Source organism: Morone saxatilis, unplaced genomic scaffold (assembly GCF_004916995.1).
Source record: "Morone saxatilis isolate NCDOM2014 unplaced genomic scaffold, NCSU_SB_2.0 Contig5, whole genome shotgun sequence".
NCBI lineage: Eukaryota > Metazoa > Chordata > Actinopteri > Moronidae > Morone > Morone saxatilis.
The window spans coordinates 20,263,555-20,287,060 of NW_023340095.1; the positions used below are offsets into that span (position 1 = coordinate 20,263,555).

The 23,506-nt window shown below is 41.2% G+C and overlaps 1 protein-coding gene across 1 annotated transcript in view; it reads left to right on the plus strand.

Moving 5' to 3' along the window:
• Window positions 1–13,319, plus strand: part of fam160a2 (family with sequence similarity 160 member A2) — a gene marked incomplete at its 5' end in the record, with an annotated part of 18,832 nt that extends 5,513 nt beyond the window's left edge. The window contains 8 exon segments of the mRNA XM_035676392.1: window positions 1,885–2,130; window positions 2,608–2,775; window positions 3,383–3,462; window positions 4,156–4,325; window positions 4,883–6,280; window positions 6,818–6,996; window positions 8,034–8,196; window positions 8,622–13,319. Coding sequence (XP_035532285.1) covers window positions 1,885–2,130; window positions 2,608–2,775; window positions 3,383–3,462; window positions 4,156–4,325; window positions 4,883–6,280; window positions 6,818–6,996; window positions 8,034–8,196; window positions 8,622–8,926 — 2,709 coding nt within the window. The 3' untranslated portion in view covers window positions 8,927–13,319.
• Between the last annotated feature and the right edge of the window lie 10,187 nt (window positions 13,320–23,506).

A 23,506-nucleotide genomic window follows, 5' to 3' on the forward strand; every position in this document is an offset into this window, starting at 1 on the left:
GCGCTGGTGGATAATGGAAGAGGAAGGACATGATAATGCACTCTGACAGACCATTCTTCCTTATCTACATCCTCTCAGCCCTCTCTCAACTTAGAAGGCTTCCTGCCGACTTCTTAAAAAGTAACCACTTCACCTCACACAACATCACGTGTTAAAGATAAATAGATAAACTGATACACTGAAAATCATACAGACCCCTTAATGCTGCTGCTTTACGCAATATAATGTCTAAGCTACCGGGATGGATAACAGGCGGATTTAACTGAAACGACATCACATGATAGAACCTAGCACTTCATGTAACAAACTTGTGTGTTTCTACAGGTTTTCATTTAGTTTGCAAATGATATAAAGAGATAGAGATGATTGTGGAGGAAGACCATGCAGTTGTGTCTGCCTGTGTTGTTGTAGTTTTGTCCAGCTGTCACTAGGTGTTACTAAAGACCCATATTTTGCTGATTGCACTTTCAAATGAATGTCTACTAATTAAGAGTGTATTTACCCACATAGTTTAATTTCGATAGTGACACAGTGTGCGAAGAAAGTGTGTGTGCAAACATCTGAATTTCACGACCATCCTTCTAACTCTAGTCAAACAAGTCTGGTCACAAGTTGCAGCAACTGAGCAACGTTTTAGCTTCATCAAGAGAGTAAACGGTGTAGTGTGATGAGTGTGTGTGTGTGTGTGTACCATAGTTTAATGCTGTGGTCAGTACCCTTATCTTTTCCTCCGTCTGTTCACTCTGGTGTTAAGGAGCTGGCTCAGCTATTTTCCGCTCGTCCTCCTTCGAGCAGCTTCAGTCTGACCTACTTACAGGCTAGAAGGACCAGTGGAGGTGGCATCAACGACCAAAAGCTCCTCTCTGCCAGAGTCTCACTGTTTTCTGCCAGGGCATTCTCACACATTTTAATCAGCCTTGGTTGACATTTTTGGATGTAACAATAGATTCTTAGACAACTGTAACAGCCCATAACAGTGATCTTCACAAACACACTTTTTGTAGCTCTTTTTTAATTCATTTTGATTAATAAATTGTTTGCATTTGCTTAGTGGCAAACGGGTTCAGGTTTTCCCTGGTACAGCAAGCAAACGTGCTAAATGGCTTTATAAATGTCATTGGCTTTCGTCAAAACACTGGTTACATGAGGGCTTTTACCTCGCCTGGTAAATTGGAACTTTTCCATCATGTCTGTTTATTGTAAACATGCCAGGTAAGGTCATTGGTATTTTCAGACTGTAGGATTTATTATTGAGCTACAATGCACTATTGCTTTTATTAATCATTAATCTTCTGATTATTTTCTTGATTAATCATTTGGTCTACAAAGCTAACACTCACCACGGTTGATGGGTGTAGTTCAGCAGAAAGAAAATATTTCCTACATGAAACTGCCTACAAGAAGGCAGATTATCTTGAGTAACTGGGTCATGATTTCTGGAAAGAGACATTGCTTTTGAGTTTTATATTATGTTAGTTATGTATTTGTTTGGCACTCTGAGCACCACAAGCCAACTGCCATCTGGTTCCATTATATTTGAATGAAGGCAGACATCCACGGCCGATTTCTCCAAAACTCAGCAGGTCACAGCAAAACAATCTAGATGTATAAATAGAAGTCGAGGTAAGAGGAAAATGTGTGTTTGATTTTGGGATGAACTCCTCCTTTTAAGCTTTTAGTTTATGATCAGAACTCAATTAATCGACTTATTGTTTCAGCTTTGCGTTTTTTCTTCCATTCTTACAAAATTGAGTAATTAATCTGCAAAAAAACATTGTGCTTTAAGAATACCCACAGATTTTTACTTGCGAGCTTTCCAGCACCTCAATCACCTTCTGACCCACTGGGAGCTATCATCTTTGAACGCTCTTCGTCTCTGCTCAGGTGTTGGCGACGGGCCTCAGCGCCCTCTACTCCTCTCTGCCCAGGAAGATCGAGGTCCGAGGAGACGACTGGCATGCCCTGCGGCGCGAGGACTGGATGTGTGTGTCATCGCTCGTGCTGTTCATGAACTCGCTGGAGTTCTGCAACGCTGTGGTGCAGGTTGCTCATCCCCTGGTCCGCTCCCAGCTCCTGGACTACCTCCACAACGGCTTCCTCGTACCAGTCATGGGCCCCGCGCTGCATAAGGTACGAAAGGGGTGGGCTGCAGAAAAACAAGACCACGGTTACTCGGGTAATCACAGACCAGTAACCTATTCACACTGAAACCATTTTATGTTAGAAAATAGTTCCCAAGGCTTTGAGTACCACAAACTATCTGCATGGCCAGACACCATGAAGGGTATGTGGGGAAAACTGTAATGTTTTTTCTTTTGGACCAGATGAAAACTGACCACTCGGTTATGGCTCCTCTTGGGTTACTGGAAGACAATTTTATTGTGTGCTTGAAGTGATTAGCAGGAGACTGAGAACAATTGTGTGAACTGATTTGTTTATTGGACTTTGTTCAACAGATGAATCAGAGCATGAGTCAAAGCAAAAACATAACCAGTAGAAGTCGTTTCATCGCCTGTTTTTAATCTTAGACTTGATCTTATTCATAGGACAGTTGACGCACTGTCCTTTTTGCAGTTTGGATGCAAATTTCTGTGTGTGTGTTTCCAGTCGTCCGTGGACGAGATGATCGCCAGCACCGCCTACCTGGACCTTTTCCTGCGCAGTGTGTCGGAGACTTCCCTCCTCAAAACCTTCCTGCGCTTCATCCTGCTGCATCGTCACGACAATGACACCATCCTGGACACGCTGCTCACACGCATCAACAGCAATTCAAGGGTATAAAATATGGATGTGTTTGTGTGATAGAGCCTCAGGGCCCTCATATGAATTTATGTGGGTGGTGAGTGGGCTGAGAGCAAGAATTGATTGAAAGAGACTCCAGCAGAATACGAAAGTATCGTGTTGCAAATTGTTTGTAGTTGGTAAAACAATCCACAGTGAAATGTGTCTGATCTTAAATTCCCTCCAAATAAATGATTTCAGTCACTCTGAGACAATAGTTGTGTTTAGGAAACAGAACCAGCATTTCATCACTTCGCTCATCTTTGTTGTAGTTTAAACATCATTTCAGAGAGCAACAGTGGAAATAAAACCGATTTTGGCTTTAAAAAAAAGCTGTGGTTCTTGTCAACTTCATTCTTACGTTTGTAATTTTGGCCATCACTCACATAACATTTTAAGTAGCAGTTTTTCATTACTGGAACACACAGAGGAGAAGTAAAGTGTGTCACATTTTTGTAAATTAATAATGAGGATTTGCGCTAAAATTCCAAAAATAAGACCCAGGTCATTTAAAAAGATGTCCATATTGTATGTAAATTAGCATTCATATCTCTCTGGATAATCACCATTTTTTTAACTAGTTTCCTCGTGTGTGTTGCAGCTCTGCATGGTATCGTTGAGCCTCTTTAGGACTCTTCTCTCCCTGAACTGTGAAGACGTCATGCTGCAGCTCGTTCTCAGGTATGTCTGCACACCTCAGCATGTTTTCCCAAGTGTTACATTTTAAATATGCTAATTTATTATGCAAAACACAAATTCACTGGTTCATATTTTTCTCTATGATCAGCCAGAGTAACTGAATGTTATTCTATGTGTCACTATCTGTCTTTTTTGGCCATTGGAAGGTATTTTTGCCCATGTATCATCTGTTTGTAGATGTACTATCTGGGTCCTGTTCAATGAGCAGTATTTTATTTTTCTACATATTGGCAAAGAAACACTGTCCTCCTTTCTGAATGTTGAAAAATTCAACAGGGGGGTAGTTTCGTTTTCCTCTGTCCCCAAACCGTCACTGATTGAGAACATATTGTGCCCACATATAAATTTTTTACAAGCATTTTGTGAACTTCCAAGGCCAGTTTTCCCTCAGTTGCCTCTTCAGGACTAAAACAGCACATCCAGTTGCCTGTGACTTTGTACGTCTTACTATGTTATCACCAGCATGACTGAGAATCTTGATTAACACATTAACTAAAGTTCTTAACTGCAGTGTTTGACCAGCTGGCCTGTCACAGCAAGATAAAATAACCAACATTACCAGAGAAAATGTGGTATTGAAAAGGACTGAATAATTTGATTTAACCAGAACAGAAACTCTTTAGGTTTTCCAAATAATAATGTCTGTGTGCGTGCGCGTGCGCCTTTTACTCCCAGGTATCTACTGCCCTGTACTCATGTAATGCTGAGTCAACGTCGTGCTATCAGAGACACTGACCTATATGGAAAGTCAGCGGACAAGTTCCTGTCGCTGATCCCAGAGTGCTGTCGGCTGAATGCAGCGCCCTCTACAGAGCGGGACGAGGACAGTGCGTTTTGGGGGAAAGGTGAGCAACATATGGTGGAAAAGGAACAGTTCACACTTACAGCTGCAACTACAACTATGGATATGTCAACCCACAAAATATATTCTTTACATATTGTTGTTTTTTAGACAATTGTGCAGACTGACTCTTGAGTCTTTTTTCTTTGGCCTTTTTCCACACTTTGTGAAGAGCTTTAGGTATAGACTGAAACTGGTAAACTTGCCTACAAAGTGTTAGGATTAATATTATAAATATTATTACCTTATCGTGGACATCCCTTTAACATTAGATAAAATGTTTATAAGATTTATCAAGTTATGTTCAGTTATTTTCTGCGCACAAATTACGTAATTCAAGAGCACAAATTATTGATTTAAGTGCGCTTTTTTTTTTCTTATGACACCTGCTGGGCCCTGTAGAAAGACCAATCAAATCAAAGACAAACGTAGGTAAACGTTTATTGTGTTATGTGTGTTTATGTTTTTTAGCCTCGTAAAGCCAGTAAATTTGATATGATGTGAACTCATCAGTGGTGTTAGAAAGTTAACTGCTTGCATCTGTATTTTGTCATCCTACAGTACTGAACAGTCCCAGCACAGAGTCTCCAGCTCCACCCAGACCCAGTACCCCGTCCCGCTTAGCCTTTTTCATCCGCCAACAAAGCAGTGGAGGTGGATCAGGAGGAGGGGGTCCCTCTACCCCCACTGGCATGGAGCCACTACAGTCGGGTCCTTCCAGCTCCCACCCCCTGTCCCCCGACAGCCCGATGCACCAGCAGCAGACTCACACAGAGTGTCTGGACTGGGATTCGGGTTACCTGGAGTACCTCAAAGACGCCCGGCGGGGCATCGAGCATTGCTCCTGGGCCTGCCGTGACTGGTCGGGGCCCTACGATGGAGAAAACCCCTCCCCGAACACAGTCCCTCCACCCCCACCTCCCCCTACTTCCAACCCCTCCATGGCTATGTTCCCTGAGCACTTCTCTTTCCAGCAGGGAGGAAGCAGCAACACTCCTCCAGGCCAGCAGAGGGCGGCCATTGTGGCTGCAGCACGATCTGAGTGGAGCAGCTCAGAGCGGGACAGCGGAGAGTGGGACGTCACAATCGGCAAAAACAACTGCATTAGCCTCACACCGCGCTCCAAGAAACGCAGCCTGCAGCGAGAGGAGCTCCTGCCAAAGCCCGTACCTCGTCTCGTCCCCTCCTCTTCGTCCTCAGCCACTCCTTTATCGACTTCTCAGCCTGCCTCGTCCCCAGCTCCTCACATTCCGTCTTCTGCCATCACTGTTAGCTACCAGGCCATGTATAACGGAACGATGGGGCAGGGGGATGGCTGCTCAGACAATCGGGACAGAGGACTGGAGGTAAAGAAAGTGAAGAGAGACTTGGGGGAGCAGCAGTATTTGGACGAGAACGCAAATCAAAATGGATCCCTTGTCACCTGCCCCTCCCAAAGCTGCTCCACTCTCCCTCAGTCCGTTTTTAACAACAGTGAAATGAGCGATGAGAAATCTCTTCGCCCGAACCAGATTCCCTCTCAGAGCTCCATCCCCACACCAACGTCCGACACCAAACTGCTGACCAGCGACACCTCATACCCACACGGTGCATCCTCAGATCTTCCAGAAGCCAACCAGGCGCAACAATCTGTAGAGAGTCTCATCCAGGAGCTGCTTGAGCAGGCACCAGGAGAACCACAGCCCCCCGGAGACTCCAACGGCCAGGGCATCAGCATCGAGGCCTTCACACAGGAGCTGAGGGAGCTGGAGGACCGGGTGAAGGAGCGCAGCAGACCAGCCTGCCAGGAGGAGGACACTGCCAGGGAGTCCCTATCCGCTGAGCGGCAGGAGGAGGAACAACAGTTGTCCTCGGCACTGGAGGTGAAGCTGACAGGTGACACGAAGGGAGAAGGGACTGTTGTGGGCCTCTGTAGTCCTGCGAGACCACTAAATCAGCCTGCCTCTCAGCCGTACACAGGTGAGACATTGTTGATGCTTACTGGGCTTTGTTTACCTCAGTTCCTGGGTCAGTTTCATCTAGAATTTGATATTCGCCTGTGGTCAACTGCTTCTCTTGGTTACTTTACTGTCTGCGCACACGTCACCCTCCATAATAAGAAGCGAAGGGTACGGTGCCACCAGTAGACCATTTTGAAGACTGCTTATGCAAGACTCAATACCAGCTTCATGATCAGTGACTCTTGAATAACATTTCTAGCAGCACAATCCACCGCAAGACTAACTGATTCTAATAATTGTAATCATTTTTATTTATAGGCACTATTTTCCATTAAGTCAAAGTCCATAATTCATATATTCATATATTTGAGTTTTTTACCCAACCATTTAACCTCTACAAGCACCCTGCTGCTACAGCCTCTACGCCACCACGTCAGTTATCTAAATAAGCTTTCAAACACGCCTCTGGTTTCATCCCCCGTTTGTTTGTGCAGTTGAGCTGAAGTTGTGTCTTGTATCTCTCCATTCAATGATCCATCAATCTTTCTCTGCGCAGGTCCATTCATGGTGGTTCTGTTTGCCAAGCTGGAGAACATGCTCCAAAACTCGCTGTACGTCAACATCCTGCTCACGGGCATCGTGGCCCAGCTGGCCTGCTATCCGCAGCCCCTCCTACGCTCCTTCCTGCTCAACACCAACATGGTCTTCCAGCCCAGCGTCAAGTCACTGATCCAGGTACACTGCACCATGCACCGCCTGTGATATCCTGGCCCTAGGAACGCTTTCTGTTGAACTTGACCTTTGTAAACCAGGTGCTCAGTACAAAGTGCAGAAGATACTTTCTTTATTTCTACGTGAAGTGATGAGAGTTTTAAGTCTCCTGGTTTTAGGCATCGTTGTCCACTTGCAGCCCACCTTACTTCTGTGCTAGCTTCTCTTCCAAAAGTATCAGGCCCACAATTTATTTGCATAGCGTTTCTTTTCCAGATTCCATTTATGTCCATATTCAAAGATACTTTAAATAAATACCTAATATTTGGCACTTTTTTATGAACACATTCATAATCTCAAGGAAGTAAACCCTTTCAATGTAATGACCCCATGGCCTTTTCTGTAGCTCCACATTCGGAGCCAATGTTTGTCCTAAGAAGAGCACAATACTAACTATTTTTCCATTCAGCACTTTAATATTGTGGATTGTCATAAACATTGCAGCCTCTAGGCTAGCACGGCCTCAGACTTTCAGTGCTTGATTCCACTGAGCATGGCTGCGCTGCATTGTGGCTGTGGCCTCTGGAGCTAGACAATGCTTGTGACTCCACCAGAAACACCGCAGCGCAATTCAGAAGTGTCCCCTTAAAATATGCACTTAGTCTATTTTTGACAGAAGCCACGTCAAGCTGCACAGAGCAAATTGAGATGGGCAAGAAGTCAGACACAGGAAAACCCTCCAATGTTCAAAATAAAAGACCCTGTGCAGACTCACAAATGTATATGGCGACAAACCATGTAACTATGTAGCCTACTTAACCATGGTAGAAGCACAAAAAAGGAGAAATGACCAAATCAAATAAGAGCTGAGCCAGTCAACAAAACTGGGCAGGCAAAACACTACAAAATTGCGTCAGCCATGCCCGGTGCATTGTGTGTTAGTCTTATGCTCTGTCAGAAACTGTCACTAAGTGAAATTTACTGACCCATCAATTCAACAAAACAAGCCAGCTGTTTTTGAAAATAAGTTTTTTTTTTTTTTTTTCCCTGACTCATCTCAGGTCCTAGGCTCTGTGAAGAACCGCATCGAGGCGTTTGCAGCCTCCCATGAGGACTTCCCGGCCATGCTGAAGAAAGCCCAGCAGTATCTGGTGGCCCGAGGCAAAGTGGACTGGACTGACTCGCCTGCAGCAGTTCCTCCCCTGCGGCGCTCTGATTCATTAGGTGAGGATGGCAACAGCAGAACCTGCATTTACACATAACTCTGTGTGTGTGTGTGTGTGTGAGTGAGTCAGGAAAGAGTCAGGTTTTGCCTTTTTCTTCATGTCTTCCTATCTAAGAAGGAGGATAATTTACTGCAAAGAGGTTCCTATCTAAGAAACCTCTTTGCAGTTAATTATCCTCGATCAGGGTATATTGTCATTATTTCCACCCACAAATCTTTATATAGTCTGAAATCTATAGAAATTAGAGAAAAAAGGCTAGTTAATTATTATAGCACCATTCACACACTGGAGTAGTTTATACATACAATTTAACTTTAACTGAAAACATAACAATTATTGACAAATAATTTGCACGAGATATTTAAAAAGCTTTTAAAGAGACAATCACCTTAAATTATTCTAATCAATGTCTTCTTGTTCCAGTGAAGAGTCGTAAGCCATCCCTCGGAGACCTGATCCTTCGTCACACCAACAGCCCGACCCGGGCTCGGCACGCTGCTCAGCTGGCCCTTGCACACGTACGGGACGGCGGCCAATCACTGCACAGCGCTCTGTTTAAGGGGAGCGGAGGGGCCTCTGGCCTAGAGAAGCAAGCCGAAGCACTCCGAGTGAAGAACGCCGTCTACTGTGCCGTTATCTTCTGTGAGTTCCTCAAGGAGCTGGCTGCCCTGGCTCAAGAGCACGCCGTCTCTCTGCCTTTCCCTCACAGCCAGGAGGCAGAGGAATAGATGGTGGACTCCTCAAATCCAGCTCTAAGCCTCAATTTCTTTTAGTTTAGGCTGTAAAAAGAGTTCAGTAGGATTCTCCCATCAACAGACAGACAGCACTGAGACTTTTCTGTCACTGAAGTGGGTCGTCTGACAGACAGAGAGCAAGATGAAAACAGTGGCGTTTTTGTACCAAAATCATTATAGGATACCTATAGGACTGGAAGAATTGTCCTCATCTGTAAACTTATATGATATGTGCATATCATGTATTATATTTACATTCTATACACAGATAATCTCTGTAAATGCTTGAGATTTGGGAGCTTGTACATACACATACCATCTCATGGTATAATGTGACACAGTAAAGCCACAGATAAAAGAAATAGGTGCACATATTGGTGCTAGTCGATACTCTTTATCTTTTAAGTTGAAAGGGTGCTTTCAGGTGGCACAGAGGTGACGAAAGTTTTGTCCTTAAAAATGTTGACAAACACCAAAAATCGTATGGAAGGAATACACTTTGAAGTTGATTGACTAGCTTACACTTTCAGTCATCTTCGGCCATCTCTGTCACAGAGCTCTTCCTCTATCAAGGACCGGCCAGTAATGAAAGCCGTTCCTAGTAACACATCTCCAGTGTCCATTTTATTTTCAAGAGGCTGCACTGCTGCAAAGACTAGTCACCAATGAATGAGATGAAAACTGGAACACGCAGGTGAGCTAGTGCCATTTTCTCTCCCGCGAGTCAGCACCACCGCCACAAATGTACTGGAAAAACTTTGGATAATTAATGCCATTTTTCAAAAATATTTTCTTTGAAACACATTTGTCTTTTGCATTTGCACCATTTTCTAGACATATCAGCAACGCGCGGGAGCAGGTTCGTCTGTCGTTGTGTATGAGGTGACGCCACCTCTTCAGGCCATCAGTAAGCCATTCACCTGTTGCCATAAAAGAGGCTGCGGCATTGAAAAGACAGCAATGCTTTACAATTCATACCTTTCGTGTGTCATTTAGTCTTTTTAAAAGACCCAAGAGTCTGCGAGAAAAAGGCGAGAAGGGAAGGAATTTATTTCTAGGGAGCGTTGGCACAATTTCCATTTACTTTGAACTGACAGTTGAAAAAGGTCCTCATGAAGCATTCACTGACTTTGCTTTAAACAGATCTTTGTGAGCTGTGAGCTAAAGCTGAGGCTTGTAAGAAGCGATCTCCTACTCAGTTTTTTTCAGTTTTAGTTAGCTTCAAAAATTGTCTCTTTTGGGTGAGACGGGCCAAACTGAACATACAAACTGTTCAACTTGGAACTTAACATGCTGCTATTTTTTTAACACTAACACCCATTTTTATTATTAGTGTAACAGCTACTATCTCTTCATTTCATTGTTAGGTACCAAGTATAAATGTGTATGTGAGGATGTCAGTGCCAGTGTTGTGATCGGCATTTAATTTATTCTTTCTTGCGTCTGAGGTCGAATGAAGTCGCAGCCACTCAGTGTTAAAAGCTTTTGCCAAGACAAAATTCTCTTTCAATTCTCTTGTTTTTTCATCAACGTTATTGTCTTGGGAGTTTTATAAGATGGCCATTCTTTATTTTACAGGTCTGTAATTTCGAAATTAAATGCATTTTCTAGTTTTTTTTTTTTTTTTCCACTGTATGACTGCAATGCAAAGTCCATCTATGACCGTGCTTTTTGTGAAATCCTTTTTCTGCACACACTAGCCATTCTCTCTCAACTTTTAGCAGTAGAGAAACTGCCCATAATGCAAAGTCTTAATATCATTTTTTGACAACGGTTCCATCTATTCTCAACTTGTCAAAGCCATAGTTTGTAAATGTAATAATTCATTACTGCTGTAACTCACTTTTTTTATGGAGGTTTCTAGACACATTTCGTAACACCCCTTACCTTTTAGTTTGTTTTTTAAATGTCATTAGTTAAGAGTTTCTGCATGCCAACTGAGGCCAGGTTTATAATGAAATAATAATTAAGTAGTGTAGAGTAAGTTTTCTTTGGTTTGTGCAATAGTGCAGAGCTTAAATTAAATTCCATGCAGTAGGTTTTAGCGGTTAGTGAGTCATCCGGGTGCCTGCGGAGATCAGCGACGGCAACAAGAACACGTTTCACACTGAATGTTTCCTCTCAGCTAATTAAATTGGTAGAGAAATCACTTCTGTTTTTGACCCACTGCCATCCGTCCGTCCATCTGTTCACCTTGTCTGCTGTACATCCGCGTGTTCAGAACGAGATTCGTGTTTCCCTTGCACGGAGAAAAAGGTCGGAGGGTCTCATTACTCACCAGGTTCATCTACTTTTAGACTCAAGATTGTGTTTTTTTAACTAAACAATTTTTACTAGCAGTTCCGTTAAAGATGGGTAGTAATATGAGAAAGGTGGTAAATGCTCAGCTTCTCAGTGCTATCACTTACTCAGTCAGCTGGTTGTTCAGTGTAATTTAGTTTCAGTCAGTTATCTGTATTTCTTCGTGGACACCAAAGACAATCTCTCTCTGACTATACCCCAAACTCCCAGTGTCTCTGTTTAAGCAATCATACACAGTTTCATGATGCACAATATGAACACTGTAATAAACTATTACCTGCTTTCAAATAACCCCACAAAAAAGGTGCCAATTACTAAAATATTACAGTTAATAGGTCATATACACAGAAACTGTTGAAGGTTGGAAAACATTGTGATAATGTTGTGATTGTTGGTGCGACGTTGTCAGATGATAGAACCAATGGCCAAACATATGAATCCCAAGCTTTTTAAACAGGAATTATCCTTAAAAAGGTTATTATTTTACCAGCTCAAGCTCATTGGACAGGGCGAGGTGTGTTTTTGAGATTTAAAAAAGGGAGCTGCTTAACTTTGAGTTGCAAAACCTAAATTGTTGGCATTGGTCCTCTGTGACTCTTATTTGTCTACACTTCCCGCAGTCATTTTTCACTGCTTCATTTGTTGTATCTTTTTTTTCTTTTATTTTTTTACTTGTGTTTCATTTTAAAGAATACGAAGATGTGTTCATCTTGGGGTGTTTTATAAAGGATTATTCCCTACAAGGGACTTCAGCCCGTAGTTGTCAGATGGCTGGACGTAAGCAGAGATGAATTTAGTGCAGCGCTGATATAGAAAAATCCAACTCGCACACGGTGAAGTAAAACGGGGAGTTAGACGACTATAATCAAGGCTGCATGTTACTGTGATGGATTAGCTAGCTTTATGGAGGTTGTTCTTGATGCTCCACAAGAATGAATGGCAGCAAAAGGGCTTTCTCTGCTGGTAGAAAAGTGAGCCCTCCAACTGTAGGGATCGTGGACAGACAGGGGGACAGCTTGTTTAAAATACACAAACACCAAAACTGATTTAAAATCTTACAATTTACATTTGGGAAAGGGATTTTAGTTTTTCAAAATACAGCAACTACGACGGCTGAATGCTGAAGCCAGTCAAGTTCATTTAATGGCCAGAAAACCAAATTAATAAAAAAAATGAGTTAAATGTGTGTATTTGTTTACTGTCAGGAGATGTAGCCTCAAAATGTATCCAGTCTTACGTTTGTGAATGCTTGATAAACAGGCGTCTCTGACGTGTTGGCTGCTGTTTCACCTCAACTCTACTCAGACTCCATTTCTGTGCTTTTCTGACTCCGTTAACTGACAAATGGTGGTAAGCTTCAGACATTTTTGTGGGATTGTATTTTATTTCATTTTTTCCTCTGTCTGTTTCAGACAGATGCACTTGAACACTACAATTATTCAATCAATGTCAATGAGTTAAAAATCTTTCACATCCTTCAACTTGGAGTTGTTTAGTTGAATTCAGAGCATGAATTGTGTTCTGAGTTTCTGTGTTTCTATATTGAAGTTTAGCGTTCAGCTGTCACTCACTTTCATTTGAATTGGAATTATGTCATCCCCCTTTTTGTTTTCGAGTTGTTTTATCGCCCCAACCCCAGGGACTGATTTTTGAACACATCGTGTACACTTTGTGCCATGTTTGAAATAGATTCCTCGTGTTGATTTGTAATGCCTATCACGGGATGTACAGTATCTTCTCACTTTTCCTTTTTCTTTTGAAGTTTGACTTTTGATTTCTCCCCTGTGATCTATGCAAAACATGCTCTGGTGTCCCCCGTTTGAAACTGAAAGATAATGTGGATTTAATGTGTAAATACTGTAAAAAGCAATGGGTCAAAAATGCACAGGTATGTGAAATAACCAACAGGACAGAATGAAAATCATGCTAAAAGTAATGTAATGATGAATGTTGTCAGAAATATTTTTCTATATTTTGAAATCATTAGAAAAAAGGACAAAAATACATACAAAGTGGGAAAAAGCTGTCAGAAGAACACTACAAAGGGAATGTTTTTATTAATTTATAAATTCTTTGCCTAGCAATATCGCATTGGTCCTGGTGTCCTTTCTTTTGTTGACTTGTGATGATGAATTTAACCCCAACACATCTCCAGTATGGTGAATCTGTGGTTTCCAACCTTTTTGGCTTTTGCAATAAGCAACATGTACTTATGACCTCCCATCAAAGATTATATCTTTAATATTGACCTAAGTTAAAGTCAGTCAATGAGGGATTTTCCTGCTTGAGTTGTTTAATTTGAATGATTTTTGGCCTGAAAAGGTGAAACTATTCCACAGCAAAACAAGACAAGAAAAACATCAAATACAAGAAAAGTTGAGTTTTAAGTAAACCTGAGCCCCAGAACGTTAAAGACAGGAAAACACTCAGAACAACTAGAGATCATGTAAACATGCTCACTGCACAAGTACTAAGCAGTGTTTATTTATTATTTATCCATTTGGAGGCCACATCCCAGCGTGTACTGAGGATGTTTACCTGCACACTACTATGTCATTTTCAGGTTTATTTCAGGAGAATCATTTATATGTTAACACATCCTGCTTTCTGGTCTTTGTCTTGACACTAAAGCTATACCAACAGTCAAGTAAACAATTACCGGTCAACAATTAAATGAATTAATTGCCAACTATCAATCTATAATCTAACTATAATCAATAATTTTGAATAATTTTTTGGAAAAAAGGTCAGAATTTTGTTTTTAGCTTTGAAATATGAAAATGTTCTGGTTTCTTTAGTCTTTTAATGACAGTAAACTGAATGTCTTCGTGTTGTGGACAAAACAAGACAATTGAGGACATCACAGCGAGCTTTTGAAAACAGTGATCAGCAAAACAACAACAAACAATCAATTAAATGAGGACAAAACAATCAACAAAACAATCAATTAAATGAGGAAATGATCGATAGATTAATTGATAATGAAAATAATAATTGCACCCCTAATTGACACTGGTAATGTGGTGATAAATGAATAATTCTTGTCATTTTTGTTCTCCTCTTTCATTAATGGCGAGGAGATGGAGAATAAAACAGCAGAATGATAAATGCAGCAGTATCAACTGTCCAGGAAACATTAAACCAAACTGAGTTCATCCACTACAGAGAGATGCTGGACTGATGCCCGTACGATCAGAAACCTGGACAATGTTTAGAGCCAAAACAAGTCATCAGTCATTCATTCGTTTATTCCTTCTACGACACAGGGTTATATAACACGTGCAAGTTGTAGTTCCTTAAAAACAACAATTATATAAATGGATGAATTAATAATCAGTTACAAAAATAAACTTTTTTGTGGTGGCTTGTGGAGGATGAGTTGAGGAGTCTTTCAGCCTGAGGGAGGAAGCTGCTCTGCAGTCAGATGGTACGGCAGCGGATACTTCTGTATCGCTTGCCAGGTGGCAGCGGGGTGAAAAGGCTGCGGTGGGTGCCGTGTCTTTTGGTACCCTTTGGTCTCTGCGCAGGCACCTCACCGATATCACTGATGATAGAAATAACTGTTTAAAAATATCCCATATTCTCCAGTGCGAGGATGTTCTTTCTGTGTTTGATATTGTAATCAATGTAAAAAATGAAGATCTTTGGGTTTTTGACAAGCAATTTGATGACATCGCCTTAGGCTCTGCCAAGGATTGACGGATATATTTCACTATTTTCTGACATTTTAAAGACCAAATGATTGATTAAGAAAATAATTAGCAGTAGCAGCCTTTATAATGTTAGAATTGTGTATACAGGGATATTCCAAGCAAAACCCGTGGTCACCAGTAGAGCTGGGATAATCCATCAATCAACAGAAAATTAATTCTGATAATCAGTTGCTTATTTCAATAATTGAAGAATAATTAAAGCAAAACTGTACTGGTTCCATCCTCTCAAATGTGAATATTTGCTGCTTTGTGACAGTAAACTAAAAAAACGTTTTTTTAGCTATTTGAGGACGTTTTATGGACAAAGTGATTAATCAATTGAGAAAATAATCTGTACATTAACTGACGATGTTAATATTTGTGAGTTGCAGCCCTAGTCACCAGTACATCACAGAAACATGGCTGAGAGCACATAAAGTCTGTGCAGAAAGGACTGGCTCAAACCCAGAACTGAACACTAAGATAACCGACCCTAGAAATCAATATTTAATGCAAAGCCAAATAAATTAGCCATAACAGGAACCCTTCTATGCAGTTCCATCATACAGCACGTCTAGACAAAAGCTCATAGGTGTATTTCACAGCACAAAGAAGTGTCAGTTCCTCAGGCATCATTAACACAGCTTTTGTGTTATTAATGAATTTACTTCCCAGACTCTTTTTATTATTTCAAGGTAAGGCATAAAGTACACAGCTTGAAGATCAGAAAAATATCAATTGTGGATGCACGTTCTGAGTTTGCATACACAGGAAACTGGAGTTGGTTTGGTGGTCTCCTAGCAACAGCCAATAAGAGGGGAAATGGCACAAAGGGCTGGCCAGAGGTTGATGGTAGAAGTGAAGGAGTGGGGACACGCGGTAACTAAGAGCAGAGCATGGGGTTGTAGCAGCACTGGTACCTGACTACAGGTAAGACACTGATGGATTTGTCTTTAATTCTACAAAATCATATTTCAATAGTTTTATTTTAAAGTACATTTTGAGTGTTTCTTGATTTCATTCTTCTTTTGTGTGAAAATGTAAACCTGAAAAGTGTTCAGTAAGGTAATTTGTTTGAATATTTAAATTTGTTTCACAGTTAAATTACAATTTTTTTTATTGCTTCTAAAGTTGACTCATTTTTTGAGACAGACATGTAGTAGTAACACGGGTTTGCTCATTGACTGTGCTTCTAATGTGACCCAGTTATCCCACAGCACTCACAAGATGGGTAACTGGACCCTCCTCATCTATAATGTAGTGTGGTAATGTGAGTACTAGAAACCTGGTCTGTGACTCAAAGAGATAAGACTGGCAATGTGCCTCATATACACCTGTCACGTATCTCCAACATGAAAATGAACAGGAATAACTTCACTGGCACTGGTTGTGGAAGGAAAACTCAAAGTCTATTCTTTAAATACAAGTAGCTACACCCCAATGGGAAAAGTCCACTACAGCTCTGAAGTTCTGTATTGATTATTATACCCAAGTACAAGACAACAAAAACCTTCTCAGGTATCAAAAGTACACTTGACTTGAAGAATAGATACTTTCAAAATGTTTAATTAGTAATGTGTTAAGTAACTTAAGTAACTGCAGCAAGTAGACTTACAGTAGGCTACTGAAATGCTAGTAAAAATGCCACACTCATTCAAATATATTAAATACACTCAACTACTGACATAAATGGCTACTCCGACAGTGTCTTAGTATTACATACATATTACATACATACATAGCCACTTCAATTCAAAATATGTCCAAACTCTTACGGTTTTACGGTGCATGACCAGTACATGGTTGATGAGGCTGGTGATAATCAATTCTTTGTTGTGTATAATGTTTCGGCCCATTTTTTCTCTTGGTGTAAATCTTGGTCACAAATCATTGTCCATATCGGTCATACAGTAACATTTAATTTCTAAAAAGGATCAGGAAATATTGTATTTGTTGGGGCCTATTTTCATCTGTTCAACTTTGGTTTATTTTCCCCCCATAAATCATATTCCAATTAATTAATTTCACTCTATATTTTTCCCCTGGTGATTCACGCCCGACCTGCAGTGGCTCCATTCCCCACCAGGGGGGCATGCCCCACAGTTTGAGAACCACTGCATTAGTTCCTAAGTTTGGTCTTCAAAAGCTAATGCTAAAGTAAAATGACTGTGCCATAAATAGCTTCTAGCTTTGGTAATCACAAGGCTAACAGTTAAGATAAATTCATTGGAGGTAGCTCATTGTAAACAAAGCAAATATAAATGATATAATGTTATTTACCGTTTAGTATTGGTCACTTGTTATTAAAGCTATATTGAAACTACTTGTTGAGCTTCAACATACAGGTTAAAACACATACACCTCTGTAGTATGCATGAATTATAAGAATGGACCTATGTGGGATGTGTCCTAACCACTGAGTAATAAAAAGTGTGAGGTACCAAAAGTTTTCTGAATACTTGATTATTTTTCTTCTTAATTTAAATATATATTTTGCAATTTGAGTCATAATTTGGTAATTTCAGACTGTATTTGTAACAGGCCAAATCCTTGTACAGCCTTTTCCATTTTAGAAATAATGAAGTAGCAAAAAGCATTAGGCCTATATATTATTCATGCATTGGACTGTGCCAACTGTGCCCATTCCTATAAATGAAAAAAATGTTTGGGGCCATAAACTTCCTGATGTATTCCCGGTAAGAATGCTACTTTCTGTTTATTATATTATGGCTCCCTGGGGTTTCAGTATTATCACAATACATCACATAGAGGACAGACATCTCTCACTGCCATTTCTCTACATCACTTTGTTCTGCTCATGAATAAAATATCAAAGTGGGTCTGTTTGCAGAACTGGGGAGTTGAGAAGTATTGTTTTGTTGACACTTGGGCTGTCTCTTTACCTCCCACTCTCGCCCTCACTCTGGATGCTTCTGGCTGTCTGCCGCTATTTGAAATGCTAATAGATATCTCGGTACAATACTCAAAACTTTCTTCCTCCTCTATGCTACTTCTTTCTGCCCACAGCCTTGTACTCTTTTGGCCTCCTTTATAACTGTATCACCTTTCCATAAGCAGCTGTTCACTTGGCACCATAGAAATAGCTCTAAAAGACATATCTGGTGCAAGTAGTAAAGTGGTTGCTGAGTTGTCTGTCACACATTTCCCCACAAATAAAATCTAGTCGGCTGACAAGTAATTTTCATTGTGGTGAAATGTTTAATATTTGGATGTCGCCACCACAACCTTTAGCACAGGTACACAGGTCAATATTACTCTAATTACTACAACTACACAAGTTACAGCCTCAAAGAGTACCTCAAAAATAGTTTTCATAAATAAAAAATGAAAGAAATTTTTTTTTTTTAAATTGGATTATATATGAGGGCCCCGCCATACTTTATATATTTATGTACCACAGTGTTTTAAATGGACATGAACATGAATTGAAAAGTATAGATAGGAAAAACATTTAAGTATTTAACATTTAACATTGAAATAGAAATTAATTTACTCAACAGATTTGCTGATGCTAATATTACTAAAGCTAGCGTACTGCCTACTTGTGTAACTGTTAAGAATACAAACATACTGGCTGTTTACCATTCAAACAGCTTCAAAATATGTATTACAAATTATGAATAATTGTAATTCCCAGAGTATATGTGTCATGTTAGGTAATACAGTATTAGAGAAATGCCTTCGCTTATGGCAAATTAGGGCTCAACAAGGCTAAAGATGTGAGAGTCAGTGAGAATAAGTGGCACCCTGTTCCTTGTTGGGTCTGTAAAAGGGGGAGGAATTCCTTTGGTTACAGGAAGGTTAATTACTCTTTATGTTTAAATCTTCATTAGGCTTTATGTTTATGATTCTGTTGTTGATCTTCCCTTTCCCTTTATTTTGTCTTTCTGCAGGAGTTAAAATTGAATGTTAGAAAATACATAAAGATCCATCCATCCACCATGATGTATGTGGGAAGTCCTTTGGGGAGCAATCCCACCTCCCCTATCCCAGCCCACAGCCCTAGTCCTGATCGTCAGTCAGATGGTCCTGCTCCTACTTTCGTGCCTCAGTCCCCTCCATGCTGGGCAACACAGGCACGGTGCGACCTTGCCCAGGCGGAGGCAGAGCTTCGTCGTCTACAAGAGCGTCATAAAACTGAGACTGAATCAGTGAAGCGGGGTGTAGAGCGGGCCATTCTGGGAGCACGTAGAGAAGAGCGGCGCCTGCTAGAAAGGGTGGAGCAGGACCATCGTGACACTCAGCAGCATCTGGAGCAGGTCCAGAGGGAGAACTTGGCAGCAGCCCGGGTAAGCCAGTCCCTTCTGGACCAAAGATTCCATAAACTGACTCAACTTGAGCAGCAGATTCAGGAGGAGGGTCAACAGTCAGGTCTGGATGAAAGTAGGCTTAACCAGAACCTGCTGCTGAAGGAGGTTGCAGAGTTCCTACAACCCTGGGAAATATCAGTATCCCTTAAAAAAGTGAACTTCAAACCCAGCTCCCAACCTAATGCTGTTGCCTTTGGAGATATTCGCGTGCAAGAGCAAAGTCTGTGCCTGCATGTTGGTGGTTGTGGGCCACAGGGCCAGCTTTGTGCGCTTCATTCACATGAGATGAAATGTGAAGACACAAACTATCAAGGTGAAAAAAACACACTAGGACAGGGGTGGACCTCACCAACAGGCAGGGTTGTGAGAAAGATCAGCATCTCTAAACCGAGTGATCTGGAATCAGAGGAGGAACAAAAGCTTTCCTCAACAAAGATATGTCGCTGGCTTCCAAAGTGTGAACAGTCTGACTGGGAGTCATCCCAGGATGACGAGATGGAATCAGCCTCCTTTCCGCCACAAGGGGAGGACGTATTTCTGACTGTCCCTACAGTACTTAAAAACATGGATACTGAAGGCAAGGAGCAGGTATACAAGGTGAATAGCAATGGAAAACACTACTCTCCCAGGAATCAGAGAAAGCCGCTTACTGTGGTCTCTGGTAGAAAGACCTCCCCCTCACCTGAACGAAGACAGGAGCATGCTAAGCTGAGTCACTGCTTGAGTTTAGACAGCCAGGAAGTAGATAAAGGAAAACTGAGTCAAGAGTCCAATAGCAGACTTTTGAGGTATGGCAACAGTGGTCTAACATCTCCTAGGATGACTTCAAGAGAGCCACTGACCAGTCAAAGCTGCCTAGACCTAACCTCCAGGGGTCGACCTCACTCTTGCCTCAGCCAGTCCTCTGATGAACACTCTCTAGGAACCCATGGTGACTCTGGTCGAGCACCATCCCCAACAGACAGCCTTGACTCCAGCTATACTTTCATTGTTAGCCCTTCTCATGACTACAACATGAGTAGAGGCTCTTTGAATTACAATTGCCGTCTATCAAAGTCTGCAGTTGACTTGACACACAAGACACGCCCGTTGATCAGTGGTGGGACAAATGAGCATGTAGGAGTGTGGAGGGTGAAGTGTGGCAACAACTCAACCTCACCAACCCTCAGTAGGGGCTCAAGGGTCTCTGACATGGGGCAGACCCTTTCATACCCTACATATAGAAGTCATAATCATCTGCAACAGCCACAGAAAAAAATCACGACTGGCTCAAAACAACCCCTGGTGGCTAGGTCTTTATCCATGTCTGTCATAGATGGTTCCTCTCAAGAGCCAAAGAGAGGCAGAGGAGAGAGAGGAGAGCCCACCCTTGTGGAGTTGGAGGAGGAAGGAGACTCATCCATGACAATATTACACTCCAGAGGAGTCCATTTGATCAGGCAGTTTGGGAAACAGGGCTCAGGTCGGGCTGACCTTACCCTGCCAAGTGGTATCCATGCCACACCACAGGGCCAACTCTTTATAGTGGACTGCGGAAATGCACGTGTTCAGGTATGTGTTAAACATCTTTCAGACATGTACAACATACAGTATGTGTACCATAGTAAATTAAGTTGCCACAGATGTTAAAACTTTAACTTAAATTTTAACAGATAACTGACCCTCGGGGCAATGTCCTCCAGCAAGTGACCTCCCCAACTTCTGATGGCTCTGCCAGACGATGTCGGAACTACTTTGACATTGCTGTCAATGCTAAGGGTTTGATTGCACTAAGCTGTGCAGCTGAGCGAGCCCTACTTGTGTTCAGCCGGCACGGTCGCCTGCTCCAGACCTTTGGAGGGTCAGGATTTGGATCTGCAAAAGATGAGCTTGAGGCTCCCAGGGGTGTGACCGTAACCAGGCTGGATGAGTTCTTGATAGCTGATATCCGGAAAGGTACCCTCATTGCCCTAAAGCTTGACCCTAAAACAGGCTCACGTCTTGAGCGCACTGTAGTGACCGGATTCCACCGTCCCTACTTAGTGGCAGCCTGTTTGGGCTCAGGCATGATAGCTGTGTCCGAAAGGGGCAATGAAACAGGTCATGTTCCTTGCATCAAAGTGCTGGAGCCAGGCTGGAACACAGTGAGAGTTCTGGGTGTATGTGCTGGTATGGGACCCGTCCTGGCCTGCCCCTGGGGCATCTCTATAGATAGAGATGGTAATGTGCTGGTAGCAGACTGGGGGGATCAGCACAGAGTCCTGTTGTACCCAGCACAGGGAGTGGGGTGGCCCATAGTAACCCAGGGGTTGAGTAGTCCACGTGGCCTGACCCTGCTACCTGAGGGCCAACTAGCAGTGTCTGACAGCATGCACCATTGCATTAAGATATACCAGTACAAAGCGATCCAGGACTAGGAAGAGTGAGTTAATGTTTAAAGATATGCTATGAAAGAAAGACAAGTGTGGTGAGGTAACCAATCACACCTGAGCTCTAGTGTGTATTTATTTTTTAATAAAACTAATGCAGGTAACTTTACTGCTGAACTACAATCAGATGTAGATGATTCTGTAAACTTCACTTGTAGAACCCAACTGCATTGACTGACAAATGATGTATTGGTGTTTGGTCTACTTGAGTCATATGTAAGCCAAAGGATATCTGTTCATTATGAAGGCAAAAGCTATGAAGTTAAGCTATAGAGACAAAATCTAGTTGGTGCTTCACTGAGCAAAAACAGTGCTTAGTGTAGCATTAGCTTTGGTTTTGCTGTTCTTAACACTTCAGTATAAAACAGAATTATTTAATTAATTATAGTCTGTACCATTTCTCTGTGGGCTGCCCTTAATTTTCTCTAGGACATGCTACCTGCTGTCAGAGTTTTCACCCACAGCTGCTAACCTCCCGAGATCAGCGCTGAAAAAATTCACTCTGAACAGTATTCACTTTGTATGGCTACAATAAATTCATCAAGACCGAAGATAATATGAATGAACACATATCCGCTATCATAATATAACATTACAGTTCAAAAGATAATTTCAGGAGAAGATTACTTTATTTTCCAGTGCAGCATTTTTATTTTGATGAATTCAAGGGAGAATGGTTGCTTCAGTAATTCCTGAAAATTCTACAATTTTTTATGCTGTCACTGATCTTTACTGACAATGAGATGAGCTTGGTGGCTTTTTTCAGTCCTCCCACTCTCTACTTTCAGTAGCACTGTCATGTATATCCACCACTCTTTGATGAATTTTGAATTTAATGTGGATATGCTGATGCCAGAAAGTCACAGGTGGGTGAATTATCATCAGTGAAACCAGACTGTCATCCAAATTGTGAAATTTGTCTGTTTATAGTAGATGTTTCCTGCAGGGGACCAGTGAATTATTTGGGATCAGGCAGAGGTGTGAAGTTACTTAGTACATTCACAAAAGTACAGTATATTTGCATTCATTTTACTTTACTAGAGTACTTTCTTTTACTGCATTACAACACAAAGATTTATTTTTTACCCTTTACTGATATACATTAATCTGACTGCTGTGGTTACTCATTACTTTTCAGATTCAGATCTGAAAACTTCTACATAAGCCTTGTTTTATCTCTATTAATGCATTTCTACATTATAATCTGTGTTAGATATGGAAAGAGGTTAGATCTAAACTTACACCCCCCAGCAGTATAAGAAAGTAGTCAAATGTAGCTCAAATACTTCTTAGATTTTTATCAATAATGTAACACTATGACAAAGACCATTCTTCAATACTTGCTATCTTTGCCATCTTTAATACAAGACTTTTACATGTAATGGAGTTTTGTTTTTCCATTGTGGTATTGCTACTTTTACTACCTATTTTTGATTATTATGAGATATGATTATATATTTGTGGAATATCTACTGTTGTAATGACTTGCATGTTAACAGTAAATAAAAACAATGTTGGCTGAAATCTAGTAGTCTATTGTGATCTTTCCCCAGAAACACATTGGTGGAGTCACAACAACATAAAAAATAGCTTAGACATATCTCAGTTTCTGTGTAGCAAAGACATTTTCAATGAATATGTATTTTTCACAGTGTATATAGGTATAGCCTACGTATATACACCGCTTCATCAATTAAACCACTCAAACTATGGAACATTAAAAACATATTTCAAATGCCTTTTAGAGGATTGAAAGTATGGAGTATGAAAAATTTGTATGTTAATTTGTTTGCGGAGTCCTCTGAGTATTGCCGTATATGAAGATTGCGTCTACAAATTAAG